We start from the raw sequence: 12,818 nt of genomic DNA on the forward strand, positions 1-12,818 counted from the left end.
TTTAGAAAAGAGTTCAGCTGAAATGTTAAAGAGGTTTAACCGTCCAAGACAGAATTCTACCCAAACCCATCTCTGGTGGCTTCACAAGTCAAGACTGACAAAAATGGGGTAGAAAAGAGAATTTCCCATGTAGAAATGACATCACAACTCAAATGTAACTTATGCAACATTAAGAGGGTTATGTAATAACAATACTCACTGTATCAGGCTCAGAAAGGTGTCGGTCATTTCAGACATTGCTTAACTTTGCTTCTTTTAACCCTCTACAAAACATGTCCCTGTTGCTGCTTATAGCTTTCCATACTGTATGAAAAGGATGAAACCATGTGACGGCTTATCAATCAAAAGAATATTTATTTATCGGCTCTTTATTGTTTTTTTTTTATTTCACATATCAGCATTAATCATCTCAAATAGGAAAGAACGGCAATATTAATCATTTTTACTAATCGTATACACCAAGATAGATGAATATAGTTAGAAGAGGCTGAATTTGTCATCTCCAGCTTCTTTCACTCTGCTCAGCAGACTTCCATCTCTCAATTACTGTCATCTTCTATTCATGCCCCCCCCCCAAAATCTCTATGAAATGGAAAGTCTGGTTCCCCTGAAGAGAGAACACGTGAAGTGTCTTGGAAAATCGGTTTGATCAGGACGCCATGCTTTCTCTTTGATGGAGAACCGGCTCCCGTGCAATGGTAATCCATGTTCTCCCGGGATGGACGCCAAGTGTTCTCATTATGGACGCCTTGTTCTCTGCTGAGGAATATTATAGACAAAATGAACCCATTTTAGGATCAGTGAAGCGGTGGAAGGAACACATCTTTATACTGTATTGCCTACTGTTAGAATATGTCCATTCTAGTTACACATGTTATGAAGTGCATTGCCTTAAAAATATAAATGTAAGTTTCTTGTGAATGAGGAAAGGCAGTCCTCTAATACTTTGCTTATGTGCACTTTGGAATTGTGCTCCAACCCATTCTAGGCAAATGCATTTCCTGCAACATCAGTGCATCCGTCCTAGATTTTATACGACATCAGTAATCACATCTCATTGGCCACCTGCATACCGGAGATGACATCCAGAACTGGGAATGAGTTACATACAGAATTCCAGGACAAGTATTCAATAAATCAACATGTGGAAAATTCTTGCAAGCTACTTCCTCTAACGATTCTGCACGATAAACTGTTTGGCTTTTTTTATACAATATGGGGACTTCATTTTACAAGCTATCAGGATATTGACTTAAAGATAGCAGAGAATACCACGGCACACCCCTTTAGCCTATCCGGAATCGAGCTTGCCCGCTCTAGTGTAGCAGCTCAGACATTGAAATTGCCACAGGAAGGTTTCATTTCATGAGTGCGTACGGTGAAATGACGGAAAGAGAAAGAGGGAAGGCGTTTGACATGACGAGGAACATTAATGCAGACATCGTTACTTGTGGCAGGAGATGCAATGAGCACATTCACACGAGAATGGGGTGCACACGATGTGCTTGAGCTACATGAAGGGGGCGTTCTATAGTCTGACATTACTGAATTACAAACATGGCTATGACCAAATTGAGAATTATTGAAAGTTGGGATGTATCCAAAAAACATCTCAGTGATGTACATGGGTTTCTTTAAAACACCTGAGGCCGGTCTATAGGACCTAAACATGTACCTGTAGTGGTATGATATAATATGGTTGCCCTTTTTTTTTTTTGTAGATTGAATTGTATAGGCTCAAATTAATGGATCATCAAATCAAAGAGAACAAATGAACATCTCAATTAATAGACAGGACATCCCCTATGCTGGGGTACTCTACATATATGTGCACCATCCCCAAAAATGAGATCTGGGGTACAAGGTTATGTGTGTCATTCATGCTGGATTTGCATGGCATACACATGTGCAGGCTTTACAGGTAAACTATGTGCGCCGCCTCAGAGATACAAAGTCCCATATTTTGCTGTTAGACCCGAGATTCAGCCAACATTGAGCAGATTCACAAGAACTGCTCTAAATAAGCACACACACCGCTGACAGACTATATGAAAAAGCAATGTAATCCTTTGAGTGCCTTTAAGACCTACGTATAAACAAGAAAAGAGGGCCCTAGGTTTGCTACAAGAGTATGACAATTACATAAGTGTAACTGTCTTTCTGATGCTTGTATCGGCTTAGATTCACATGCTTTCCATAGGCCGACATCTAGTGGCAAGTGCAGAGTATTGCATGAGTTGTTTTTGAAATTCCAAAAGAGACACTGACAGGGCGTTTTTGTAATATTATCCCTAGCGTGATATGTACTGTACCCATGGTCCTTCAGGTCAGCAGATCTAATGCAACAACACCCCTGAAATTCAGCAATCGCATTTTGAGCAAGTCCACCATAACTATGCACCCCCTGTTGCGCACTGGCCATGGCCACTGGTTACAGCAGTGGCCACTGTACCTTGCAACAATAGGTTTCTTTGGGGCCCATTACATCACATCAGTGATGTCATGTAATTATTGATGTCACCAGTGATGTTATTGTGGTCATATGCTGCACAACAGGGGGTGCATAGTTAAGGTGGACTTGCTCCAAATGTGACTGCTGAATTTGAGGGATTCTGTTATGTTAAATCTGATCATTTTAACCCTCGCTTAACAAAGGTTTTTTTCACTGAATTTCAAGGGTTTTGATATACTATGGGTAATAATAAGCAGCGCTCGGATACCTGAGGGTTTGTAGCGCTATATAAAAGCCTAATTATTACTATTATTACTATTACTATAGTTTCTTTGGGGCCCTCTAGCTGTGGCCAATGTACATGTTGCACCACTAGTTTCCTTTGGGGCCCACTAGCCATGTTGCACCAACAGGTTTTTAAAGGGGCCTACTAGCCATGGCCTTTGGCCATTGACACTGTACATGTTCACCAATAGGTTTCTTGGGGGCCCACTAGCCATGGCCTTCGGCCATGGCCCATGTACATGTGCACCAATAGGTTTCCTCGAGGCCCACTAGCCCTGACCTTTGGCCATGGCCACTGTACATGTTGAACCAATAGTTTTCTTTGAGGCCCACTAGTAATGACATTTGGCCATGGGCACTGGCACAGAGACACGTTACCCCCTGCCTAGTAGATGTGATCACTGTAGGTGCAACATTTCTTTTTTGTTTTTAAACTCTTCAAATTCCTGCAGGATTCCCCCAATATTACCCCGATAATGTCAAAGGACTACACATGCGTCAGCATTGAACTACCCATGCCTGTGGTATTCCCCCAGTATTGCCGCAATAATGCTTGAAAATCAAATACTCTTCCCTGCGCTCACATGCACTCAACAAAGTACCCCCCCCCCTTATCTTTCCATGGTCCCCCCACTCCCTGGGTTGCTTTTTCCCTACATAGCCCTCTCCCGTTACCCCCATCACTCTTTGTTTCGTGTGATGCAGTTTCATACCGTTCGCGTCTTCCGTTGTAGCCACAGTAATCCCACGGGATTCCCCCGATAATGCCAAAACGTCTCAACTGAAACTGGCTCCCCAGACCACCCCAACTCCCCAACTTCACATGATGTCCTCTTCCTCCCCCGTCCCCAGATCCAGCTTGATGCAATGTCATCCTTTTACCTCCTCCAAATAGCTTTTTTTGGTGCCCTTTTGTTTTCACATTCACACAGTATTAGTGCGGAAATCGCTTGCATTGAGCAATAACATTGGGGACTTTTCATTTCTGAAAAGTCTCTCTGCTGCAAAGCACCATGGCAGATCTCGCTATATTTTTGGGAGAAGTGGGCACCACCTTCCCCATAAAATATTTTAAAACCTACTGGACGGAAAACCCCCAAACATGTCCTGGGAAATTAAGACAACGCTTTGTGCCCAAGTTGAATTGGACGTTTCCGCTAGGGCAATATGAATGGAAGTAGGCTGAAAACAGCGTTTTATTTTGCTTTCTTCAGAAATGTGAGACGGACAATTTGTAGATGATGTCTCAATAAATGTCATTTTATTAAATCATAGGTTTCAATAAACGCCTCACTATCCCTACCCTGACAAGGATTTCCCTGCCTGTAGTAAACTAAAGGAAACACTCTAACAAAAGGATTCTGTCCCTCACACTTGTACATATAACACATAAGAACATATATGGCAATTCACAACAATGATGATTGCATTTATTAAGTATTCACAGTCCCTCTTTATAACCTGGGTGAACTCTGCTTCCTCAGGTTTTAAGTTGGACTCAGTTCCAAAGTTCAACAAAAAGTCACAAGGAAATCTGGGTTTATAACAAAGTTCCAACGTAGTTCTTTGCACTTTCATCTGGTCAAAAGAAAGTTCTATTAATCCAATGTTCAACAAAAGCAATATCACTGTTCTTCCTTGAATGGTTATTTTCAGTCCATCAAATAGCATCAATGATATGATCTGCTACAACTTAAAAGATTCAAAGAAACACAGCTTTTTAACACCAGCATCTCTCAGCACTACCTTTAACAGCATAAATCACAGTTTGTATCTTTGTCAGGACACCTTCACAGCACTTCCACTTGTACCTGGTTTTCTCTCATCCCAGGCCCACTTCTAAAAGGATTCACCACAAGGGTCTACTCGCCTGCCCGAGAGTTTTTCACAGTCGTGCTTCTGAAGTTCCACATCTACCAACAACCACAAGTTAACAACAGCTTCGGCTGTTTGCAGTTTTATGCTTTTCAACAACTTTTCAGAAAGGACCAGATTCATATAAGTGCTCCTCAAAACTTTCATGTAAGCAAGACACTCTTTATCTGAACATTCACCTTCCAGAAGGGCAGCTTGTTTGCCACTCTTGTCCTTCTGCAACACCAATAACCAAAATACCCTTAAGGATGTGATTCTACCTTTCCTCCTTTTGGCTTTGGCAATGTGAGTTTTTATGCCAGCTTTACTTTTATGGAAAAATCACAATCAACAAGCTTCACCCTTTTAAGACATTGCACTAGCCCCATCTCTTCCTGTTGACATTAGCTATATAGTTACTATAGAGAAAGGTAGGAGAACGGTTTTGGTCAACAGTTATACCCTATTAAGACGAACCACATGCGTATTTCACAAAAATATATTTATTTTAATAATTTCAGCATAAAATGTCTCATAAAATGGAGAAAAAAATACATATTCATTACATTCATCATCACACTCTAGGAATAGAGTTGATTCTAATAAAGACAAAGCACATACATACAATAGTTCTTAAAAAACAAATAAGCAGCAAATGTATATCTTTCATTGGTAAATAGTTCGGCCTATAGGACAAATCCTATTAGGACACGGTTTTAGATCATTTACAATCTCTAGATAATTATGAATAGTCTAGTATTCATTCTAGACTATAGACTCGACATGTTTCAGTCCTCTTGATGGTGGTGGGACTTTCTTCAGGAGTAATCAATAGTGATTTTTAGAGTAAATGCATTGCTGTTATAAAAGTCTTCTTTTAATGAGGCTTCACTCAGTATTAAGAAGGGTAACTGTTGACAAAAAACCAAAGGAACAAGAAGCACAAGGAACAAGAAGCAAAAGGAACAAGAAGCAAAAGGAACAAGAGCACTTGTGCTCATATTCTTTAAACACTATGAATGTGTGTGGGCAAATTTCAGCGGTAAACCAAATTTACCTGAATTCCCATGTGTAGTAGAGCCCTCTAAGGAAGGAGAAACGCCCACAATAGTTGGACAGTTTTCTAGTAAGAAGACAGTTTCTTCTATGGGTTCCTATGAAAAAACTCATAAAAATAGAAGGATCAATGGAAACGGCCAGGTTATCCATATCAGTGCTCTGGAAATGCTTGATCACAGGTTCACAATATATGACCCCATTAGTCATATATATAGAGTGGCAATTCTTTAAAAAAAAAGACTTTTACTAAACAGGTTTCCTTGTTGACACTGCTAAATTGTTTGGAGACGTATTGTTTCTTTTTGGGGCTAGAATTTCTTACCTCCGTATGATGAGTCCGGTAAATCTGGGTCTCTTTTGTTCAGTTAGTTCAGGTATCAATTGCCGTAGTTACAGGTGTTACTAGTGTAAATCTGTCAGTGAACAAGTCATACATAGACTATGGTCAAAGACCGTTTTTTAATGACAGTTTTTTTAAAAAAACTGCTCAGAATTTTAAATAGTCCGGATGTATATATAATTCTACGTCTCTATGGTTGTTGTGAACGTTTTTTGTATATTATTGTCATCTCTCTTTGGCAGTAGTCTGTGGCTTTTAAAAATATCTATCCGGCGTTTAGGCAAAGGCTCCCGCTTACCTATGGTTCCAGTGCTGTCTCTTTTAAGTACTCGTGGCGATATAGTTTCACTCGGTTGGTCTTGTTTCCCGTCCTGAGCTTTCTGTTAGTGGGGCTCCATTAGTGTGACTGATTTCCGAATCAACGCCGGAAGACGCCGACTATGCGTCGTGTACGGGCGCCATCTTGAGAGGTTCTAGTTATCAGAATTCTGGTCCTTTATTAGTGTTTGTCGTTGCTTGCCCGAACTAACCATTTGATTAGTGTAGCGTAGATCTTTTGGGTGGAAAAACAGATTTTGCATCTCAACTCGGGTGTATTCAGTTTTTAGACTGTGAATGTTCACACTTAAGCTATTTATTAAGCACCTGAGCGGTTACTGCCATTTTTGTATTCTTAGTTCTGCAGACTTCAAATGTTCTCTCATAGTTGGGTCTCTCACGGGGCATAGAACTCAGATTTTTAACCATTCTATAGATTCATTTAGCCCTTCTTTATCACTTTTTGTCATAAAGATTAACCTTTGTTCTTTTTCGAATAATATTTTACTCTTAATGTTGTGGTTATTGCCCTGTACTGTCAGGAGTACTGTCCATTTCAAACTTTCAAAATGATGATTGTTTTCAGTGAAATGTTTAACTAATGGAGCTGTTAGAACCTTGTTTTTTAAGCAACTCTTGTGTTCAAGCATTCTAACTTTTACCTTTCTGTTAGTTTTTCCTATGTAGTCTTTATTACATGGGCATGTGATTATATAGATCACGTAGTTGCAGTTTGTCATCTGTTTTTGTTGCCACAGTTTGGAAAGGCCTATGTTAACATTTTTAGATTTTTCTGTAAGTTTACATACTGCACAGTGCCCACATGGATAGTGTCCATTTATTGGTGCAAGGTCCCAGGAGCGGGTCAGGCTGTTAGTAGTTGGTATTTTTTCTCTGAGTTTGCTACTGCTTACCCGATTTCCGATGGTAATGGATTTTTTATAAGAAAACATTGGTATCGGTACTCCTGAATTTGAATCTTGGAAAATGTTGCAGTGTTTTTTTTACAATTTGGCTAATTCTCAGACTAAGGTTAGTAAATGTGTTAACACATACTAATTGATCTCTTTGAGGCTGTTTGGTTTTCTCTTCTAGAAGTGCATCTCGATTATTATTGGCTGCCCTTTTTGCTGATTTTTTAATCAGTTTTTTGGGTAGCCCCTTTGTTTTAATTTGGATGTTAAAATCTTCGCCTCTTCTTCAAATGCTGTTATGCGACTGCGGTTTCTCTTGAGGCGCAAAAATTGACCATAGGGTAAATTGTCTCTTAAATGTTTAACATGAAGACTTTCGTAATGTAGGAGAGAATTTTTTTCAGTTGTTTTATGAAATGGTTTCACTAGTAGCTTACCATTCTCATGAAAAATAGTTAGATCTAAGAAATCAATTGATAGTTTTTGAATATTCATAGTGAATTGGAGATGTCGACTACAATTATTAAGCCAAATTAGGAAGTCTTGTGCTTTTTCTGCTTTGCCTGTCCATAACATTAAAACATCATCAATGTATCTCGCCCACGATAGTATGTTGGGTGAGAATGGGTTCTGTGTGTAAATACATTTTTTCTCAAAATATTCAACAAATAAATTTGCTAAACTGGGTGCCATAGTGGCTCCCATGGCCGTTCCTTCGATTTGTTGAAAGAATGTACCTGAGAATTCAAAGTAGTTTTGTGTAAGAGCTACTTCCATACACCACAGAATAAACGAGCTAGGAACTGGATCGTTGTCTAGTCTGGTGAGCAGTATTTCTTCGATGGTTTCCAGAGTCGCCTGTTGGGGAATATTTGTATATAAGGAGACTATATCTAAGCCTATTAGATAGGCGCTCTCTGGGTCGTAAGGTAAGTTTTCATACTTCTTTATCACTTCTTTTGTGTCTTTTAAAAAGGATTTCATATTGACCACATAGCCTTTTAAATAATGGTCAGCGAATTTAGACAGGGGCTCAAGAATTGAGTTAATCCCTGAAACTATTGGTCTACCTGGTGGTTTTACTAAGGACTTATGTATTTTCGGTAGACAATAGAATTTTGGGATAGTTGGTTCAGGGTTATTGAGAAAAAGCCATTCTTGTTTGCTGATCCAGCATCTCTCATGAGCTTTAGTTGTTTTCAAGTCAATTAAACTTCTTAGTTCATTAGTTGGATCAGTTAATAGTTTAGTATAGTATTCTGTGTTATCAAGTTGTCTCTGGCATTCTTCTATGTAGTCTTTTTATTGAGCATAACTATAGCTCCCCCTTTATCCGCTCTTTTGATTATGATATCTTCATTCGATGCTAGAGACTCCTTAGCTTCTTTTTCTAATGTGGTTAGATTTTGGTACATTGGTATTTCTAGTTTTTCAAGTTTACTGACTTCTGTTAAAACTCTTTTCTCAAACAAGATTGACTCGGGCGAAAGAGCATAGGTTGGAGGACAAAAAGTAGAAGGATTCTTGAGTCCAGAATGATTAGTCATACTCAAATTAGAATTTTTGGGTAAGTTCACGAAAAATTCTTTGAGTCTAATTTTTCTCATGAATTTAAAGAAGTCAGTGCGAAATACAAAAGGGTCATGTTTATTAGAGATAACATATCCTAGGCCTTTATTTAATAGTTGTTTTTCAATGGGAGTGGGTTCGTAGACTCACCATACTAGACAACGATCCAGTTCCTAGCTCGTTTATTCTGTGGTGTATGGAAGTAGCTCTTACACAAAACTACTTTGAATTCTCAGGTACATTCTTTCAACAAATCGAAGGAACGGCCATGGGAGCCACTATGGCACCCAGTTTAGCAAATTTATTTGTTGAATATTTTGAGAAAAAATGTATTTACACACAGAGCCCGTTCTCGCCCAACATACTATCGTGGGCGAGATACATTGATGATGTCTTAATGTTATGGACAGGCACAGCAGAAAAAGCAGAAGTCTTCCTAATTTGGAAGTCCCGGTTAAGTCCCGCTTCGCCGCTACATGCTGTTGCTGCTCACTTGGACTCCTTGTGTTCACTGCATCAACGTTTAACTTTTAGACATTTATACTACAGCCTCCAGAAGGCTTTGCTTGCACTTTTGTGGGCGGCGCTATAAAACCGCAACAGCGCGCGCACTGCGCGCGCGCACCGGAGTAAGTCCCGGTTAAGTCCCGCTTTGCCGCTACATGCTGTTGCTGCTCACTTGGACTCCTTGTGTTTGCTGTATCAACGTTTAAATTTTGGACATTTATACTACAGCCTCCAGAAGGTGATTCTGAACAGCAGTATACTACGTTTGAAAGTAGTATATTTGGACTTTATATTTACTGTGTTTTTCTTTTCTAGGCTTTGCTTGCACTTTTGTGGGCGGCGCTATAAAACCGCAACAGCGCGCGCACTGCGCGCGCGCACCGGAGTAAGTCCCGGTTAAGTCCCGCTTTGCCGCTTCGCCGCGGCGTTGCGAGTAGGGAGTAGGAAAGGCTATTTGTGTGTTGCACTTTATGGTCTTTGAGTGCGAATAAGTTGAGACTAACAAGTCACAAAACCTTGTGGGGATTGCATGGTTAGCCATATTATACGCACTCATTACAAAGAATACACCATTGATTCATGCTTTTTTGTCCGTATACTCTAAAGACAAACATGCCGGATACAGGTAACGGCATAAGCATTTCAGGAAATACTGACTTAACAACTCCAAAACAAAGGAAATTAGCCTGTATTTCCAAAAAGTCTATTATCCTGACTCCCATTCTTCGAACACCACTTGAAAACAGAGATATCCGCACTTTCTGTGCGAAACGTAAAGAATGTATATCTGAGGAAATCTCTAATGTGCCGCCCTTGCTCACATTGACAACGCCCAAGGCTAACGCCGTAAGTACTGTATCAAGAATGCCTGTAGGACTTGAGCCTATTAATTGTTTGCCTATCGTCTCAGATAATACCATATTAGCAAACATGCAATCTAAGTCGATATGTCAAGAAGTAAGAAATGTTCTGCCAATGGTGTGTCCGTTAGCCACAGTTTTTGAGGTGTCTAGCCAAGGGCATGATTTACCGGATTTCTCTGATGTGTCTAACATATCCTTACACGTTAATGATGAAAAAATAAATAAATCCCATGAAGACCTGTCGTCTGGGGCAGCAAATCAAGGCATCATGGGCTCAACTATTAATTCTATACATGATTCCTTTTTATTACCCACGCCCAGACGTTGTCTACCAATTAATACTTCTGCAAACCCAACAGAAAATTTGGCTCTAATTGAGATCACGTTAGCAGCCGTAAATACTACACTAGCCAGTTTGTATAAACTGTTTGAATCTCTTGATCAAAAAACATCATCTCAAGCTTTCCAAATACAGCAGCTGGCTGAAGGAATCGCAAGCTTGTCAGATACTATCCAATCGCTCCCAAAGTGTAGTAGCAAGGTTGACATGGCTGTAGGTCCTGATCAGCCTATGATTATTACACAAGAACCTAAGAAGCCTGCCGTCCCTAATTCGGCGTTACCCTATTTTGAAAATATCATTCGCCCTGTAACATCTCCTGCCCCTGACTGTGCGTCTATAAATGACTCTTGGATCAATCTCGACAGGAGTCCAAAGCAAATAGCAAAAACAAATACGGGTATTACCAGACAGCCTTTTGTTTCACTTGTTGACTTGCAGAAAATAGCCAAAGTCCGCAGCGCTCGCTTAACAAAGGCAAAATCCAAAATTAGACCTAAAAAGAAGGATGTGATGAATAGTCAACGTCAGGTGGTCTTGCAAACCGCATCACCAGTTTGCGTGTTTGATGTCCCAAACAATATCCCAGTACCTTCCATCTCTAAATCCACTGTCTCCATTGGTGTGGGCTCAGTACCCGTTGTGAATCCAATGACACCCCACGCTCCAACTGAACATGCTCCTCTGTCAGAAATTATTGATTTAATTAATGAATCAGATAATAGGAATTTGCCGTCTAACCCGCCTCTTCTCATCCTTCACAAATTCCGATGAATATTGCCTTGAATACTAAACATGGTCAATCTATTATTGTAGGATGTCCAACGGGGAGGCAATCTACTAGTCAGTTTGAATTACAAGAACAGATGTCAGCTATAAAGGTGGCTGTAGAGGCATATTTGAATGAACGTCCAGCATTATGCCCCTCTGCTAATATTGCAAATGGTTCCAATTTGAATTTGCAAACACTTACTCACCTTATACATACTAATTCTAACCCCATGAATATTGTGCAAAATCCTCCAAGTGAACACTTGGGTGGTTGGAAAAAAGTAAGTTTTGCAGCTGAGGTTGGCTCCACCAAAAGAAATGAGGACATTGCTTCCGCCCCCACACCCAGAAAACAAGGTGTGAAAAAACGTAAGCAGACGAATGGCAATACATTTGCAAATTGTCACTCTTTAATCTTAAAATGTAGAGATGCGCCCCATGAACAATACGATCTATGCAGGGCTAGCGTCCTAAACATCTTTGGGGACATAAGCAATCTCCAGGATATTGCGTCAAATGATATTGATCAGGTCGAATTTGTTTGTAACCAAAATCTCGCAATTGTACGTCTCTGGATCAAATCTGGGCTAGTTCTAAATTCGATCTGGAAGGAAAAAATGGCACTCTTTAAAATGGGCTTCCTTATTGCCCAAAATCCGGAGCGGTTGATCGAAGAAGCGAAAGAGTCTGAACCACCTATGCCCTCTCCAATTGTGTCGCAAAACTCCTCTGAATGTCTCTGTTCCTATTGTGGTCCAGCACAAATTCCAAACAAATTTACTTCCAGTAACTTCGAAACATAACCATTAATCGAACAACCTCAGGTAAAATATAGTTTACTTTCATGGAACACGAGAGGCCACTCCCATTTGCAATGGGCAGGTTCATCCAACATTAATAAATATGATATTGTGGCCTTGCAGGAAACTTGGATGGTGATTACTCCCACATGGGATGATCACGATGTTATTCTGCTCCCAGCTTCTACGGCCTCCAGAGGGAGACCAACATCTGGCCTTTTAGTGGCGGTAAAAATGAGCAAAGGATTAAGGATCACTCAATGGGCCTCTCCCAACAACTTCATCCAATTAGTTAAAATCAAAAGCTCTGTGCTATCTTTGGCCTTAATAAATCTATACCGTAATCCGTTGGGACTGACTGAGAACACCTTTTATAAGGATCTGACTGCAATGCTGGAATTAATAGCTTTTGACAACTCTGTGAGTGACATATTGATGGTTGGGGATCTAAATCTTAATTGTATTAGCCCGAAAACACCTAGTCAGAAGCGTGAGACCAGAAGATGGTTAAAGTTTGTGAAAGATCATAATCTATATTTGGCCAATGGTGCTATCTCAGGCGATATTCCGGCCAGTGCAACTTGGGAAAGAGGAAAATCCCAGTCAATTATTGACTATGTATTCGTATCTGGTAGTCTTTTTCATAAGGCTACTCAATTGAAAGTTATAACTCAGACCATCAGTGATCACCACATGATAACTTTTGAATGGGAGGGCCTTCTTGATTCTACAACATCGTCTCAACG

The 12,818-nt window shown here is 40.1% G+C and overlaps 1 protein-coding gene across 6 annotated transcripts in view; it reads right to left on the bottom strand.

The window, feature by feature from the left end:
- Window positions 1–334: 334 nt before the first annotated feature.
- Window positions 335–12,818, bottom strand: part of LOC138521795 (E3 ubiquitin-protein ligase TRIM39-like) — a 196,707-nt gene continuing 184,223 nt past the window's right edge. For 3 of the 6 annotated variants that reach the window (XM_069634893.1, XM_069634889.1, XM_069634888.1), the window contains one exon: window positions 335–759. In XM_069634893.1, coding sequence (XP_069490994.1) covers window positions 650–759 — 110 coding nt within the window. In that variant the 3' untranslated portion in view covers window positions 335–649. The remainder of the gene's footprint in view (window positions 760–12,818) is intronic. The other 3 variants (XM_069634892.1, XM_069634891.1, XM_069634890.1) reach the window with 1 other exon arrangement.

This window comes from Ambystoma mexicanum, chromosome 13, assembly GCF_040938575.1.
Source record: "Ambystoma mexicanum isolate Mex_15411 chromosome 13, UKY_AmexF1_1, whole genome shotgun sequence".
Classification (NCBI taxonomy): Eukaryota; Metazoa; Chordata; class Amphibia; order Caudata; family Ambystomatidae; genus Ambystoma; species Ambystoma mexicanum.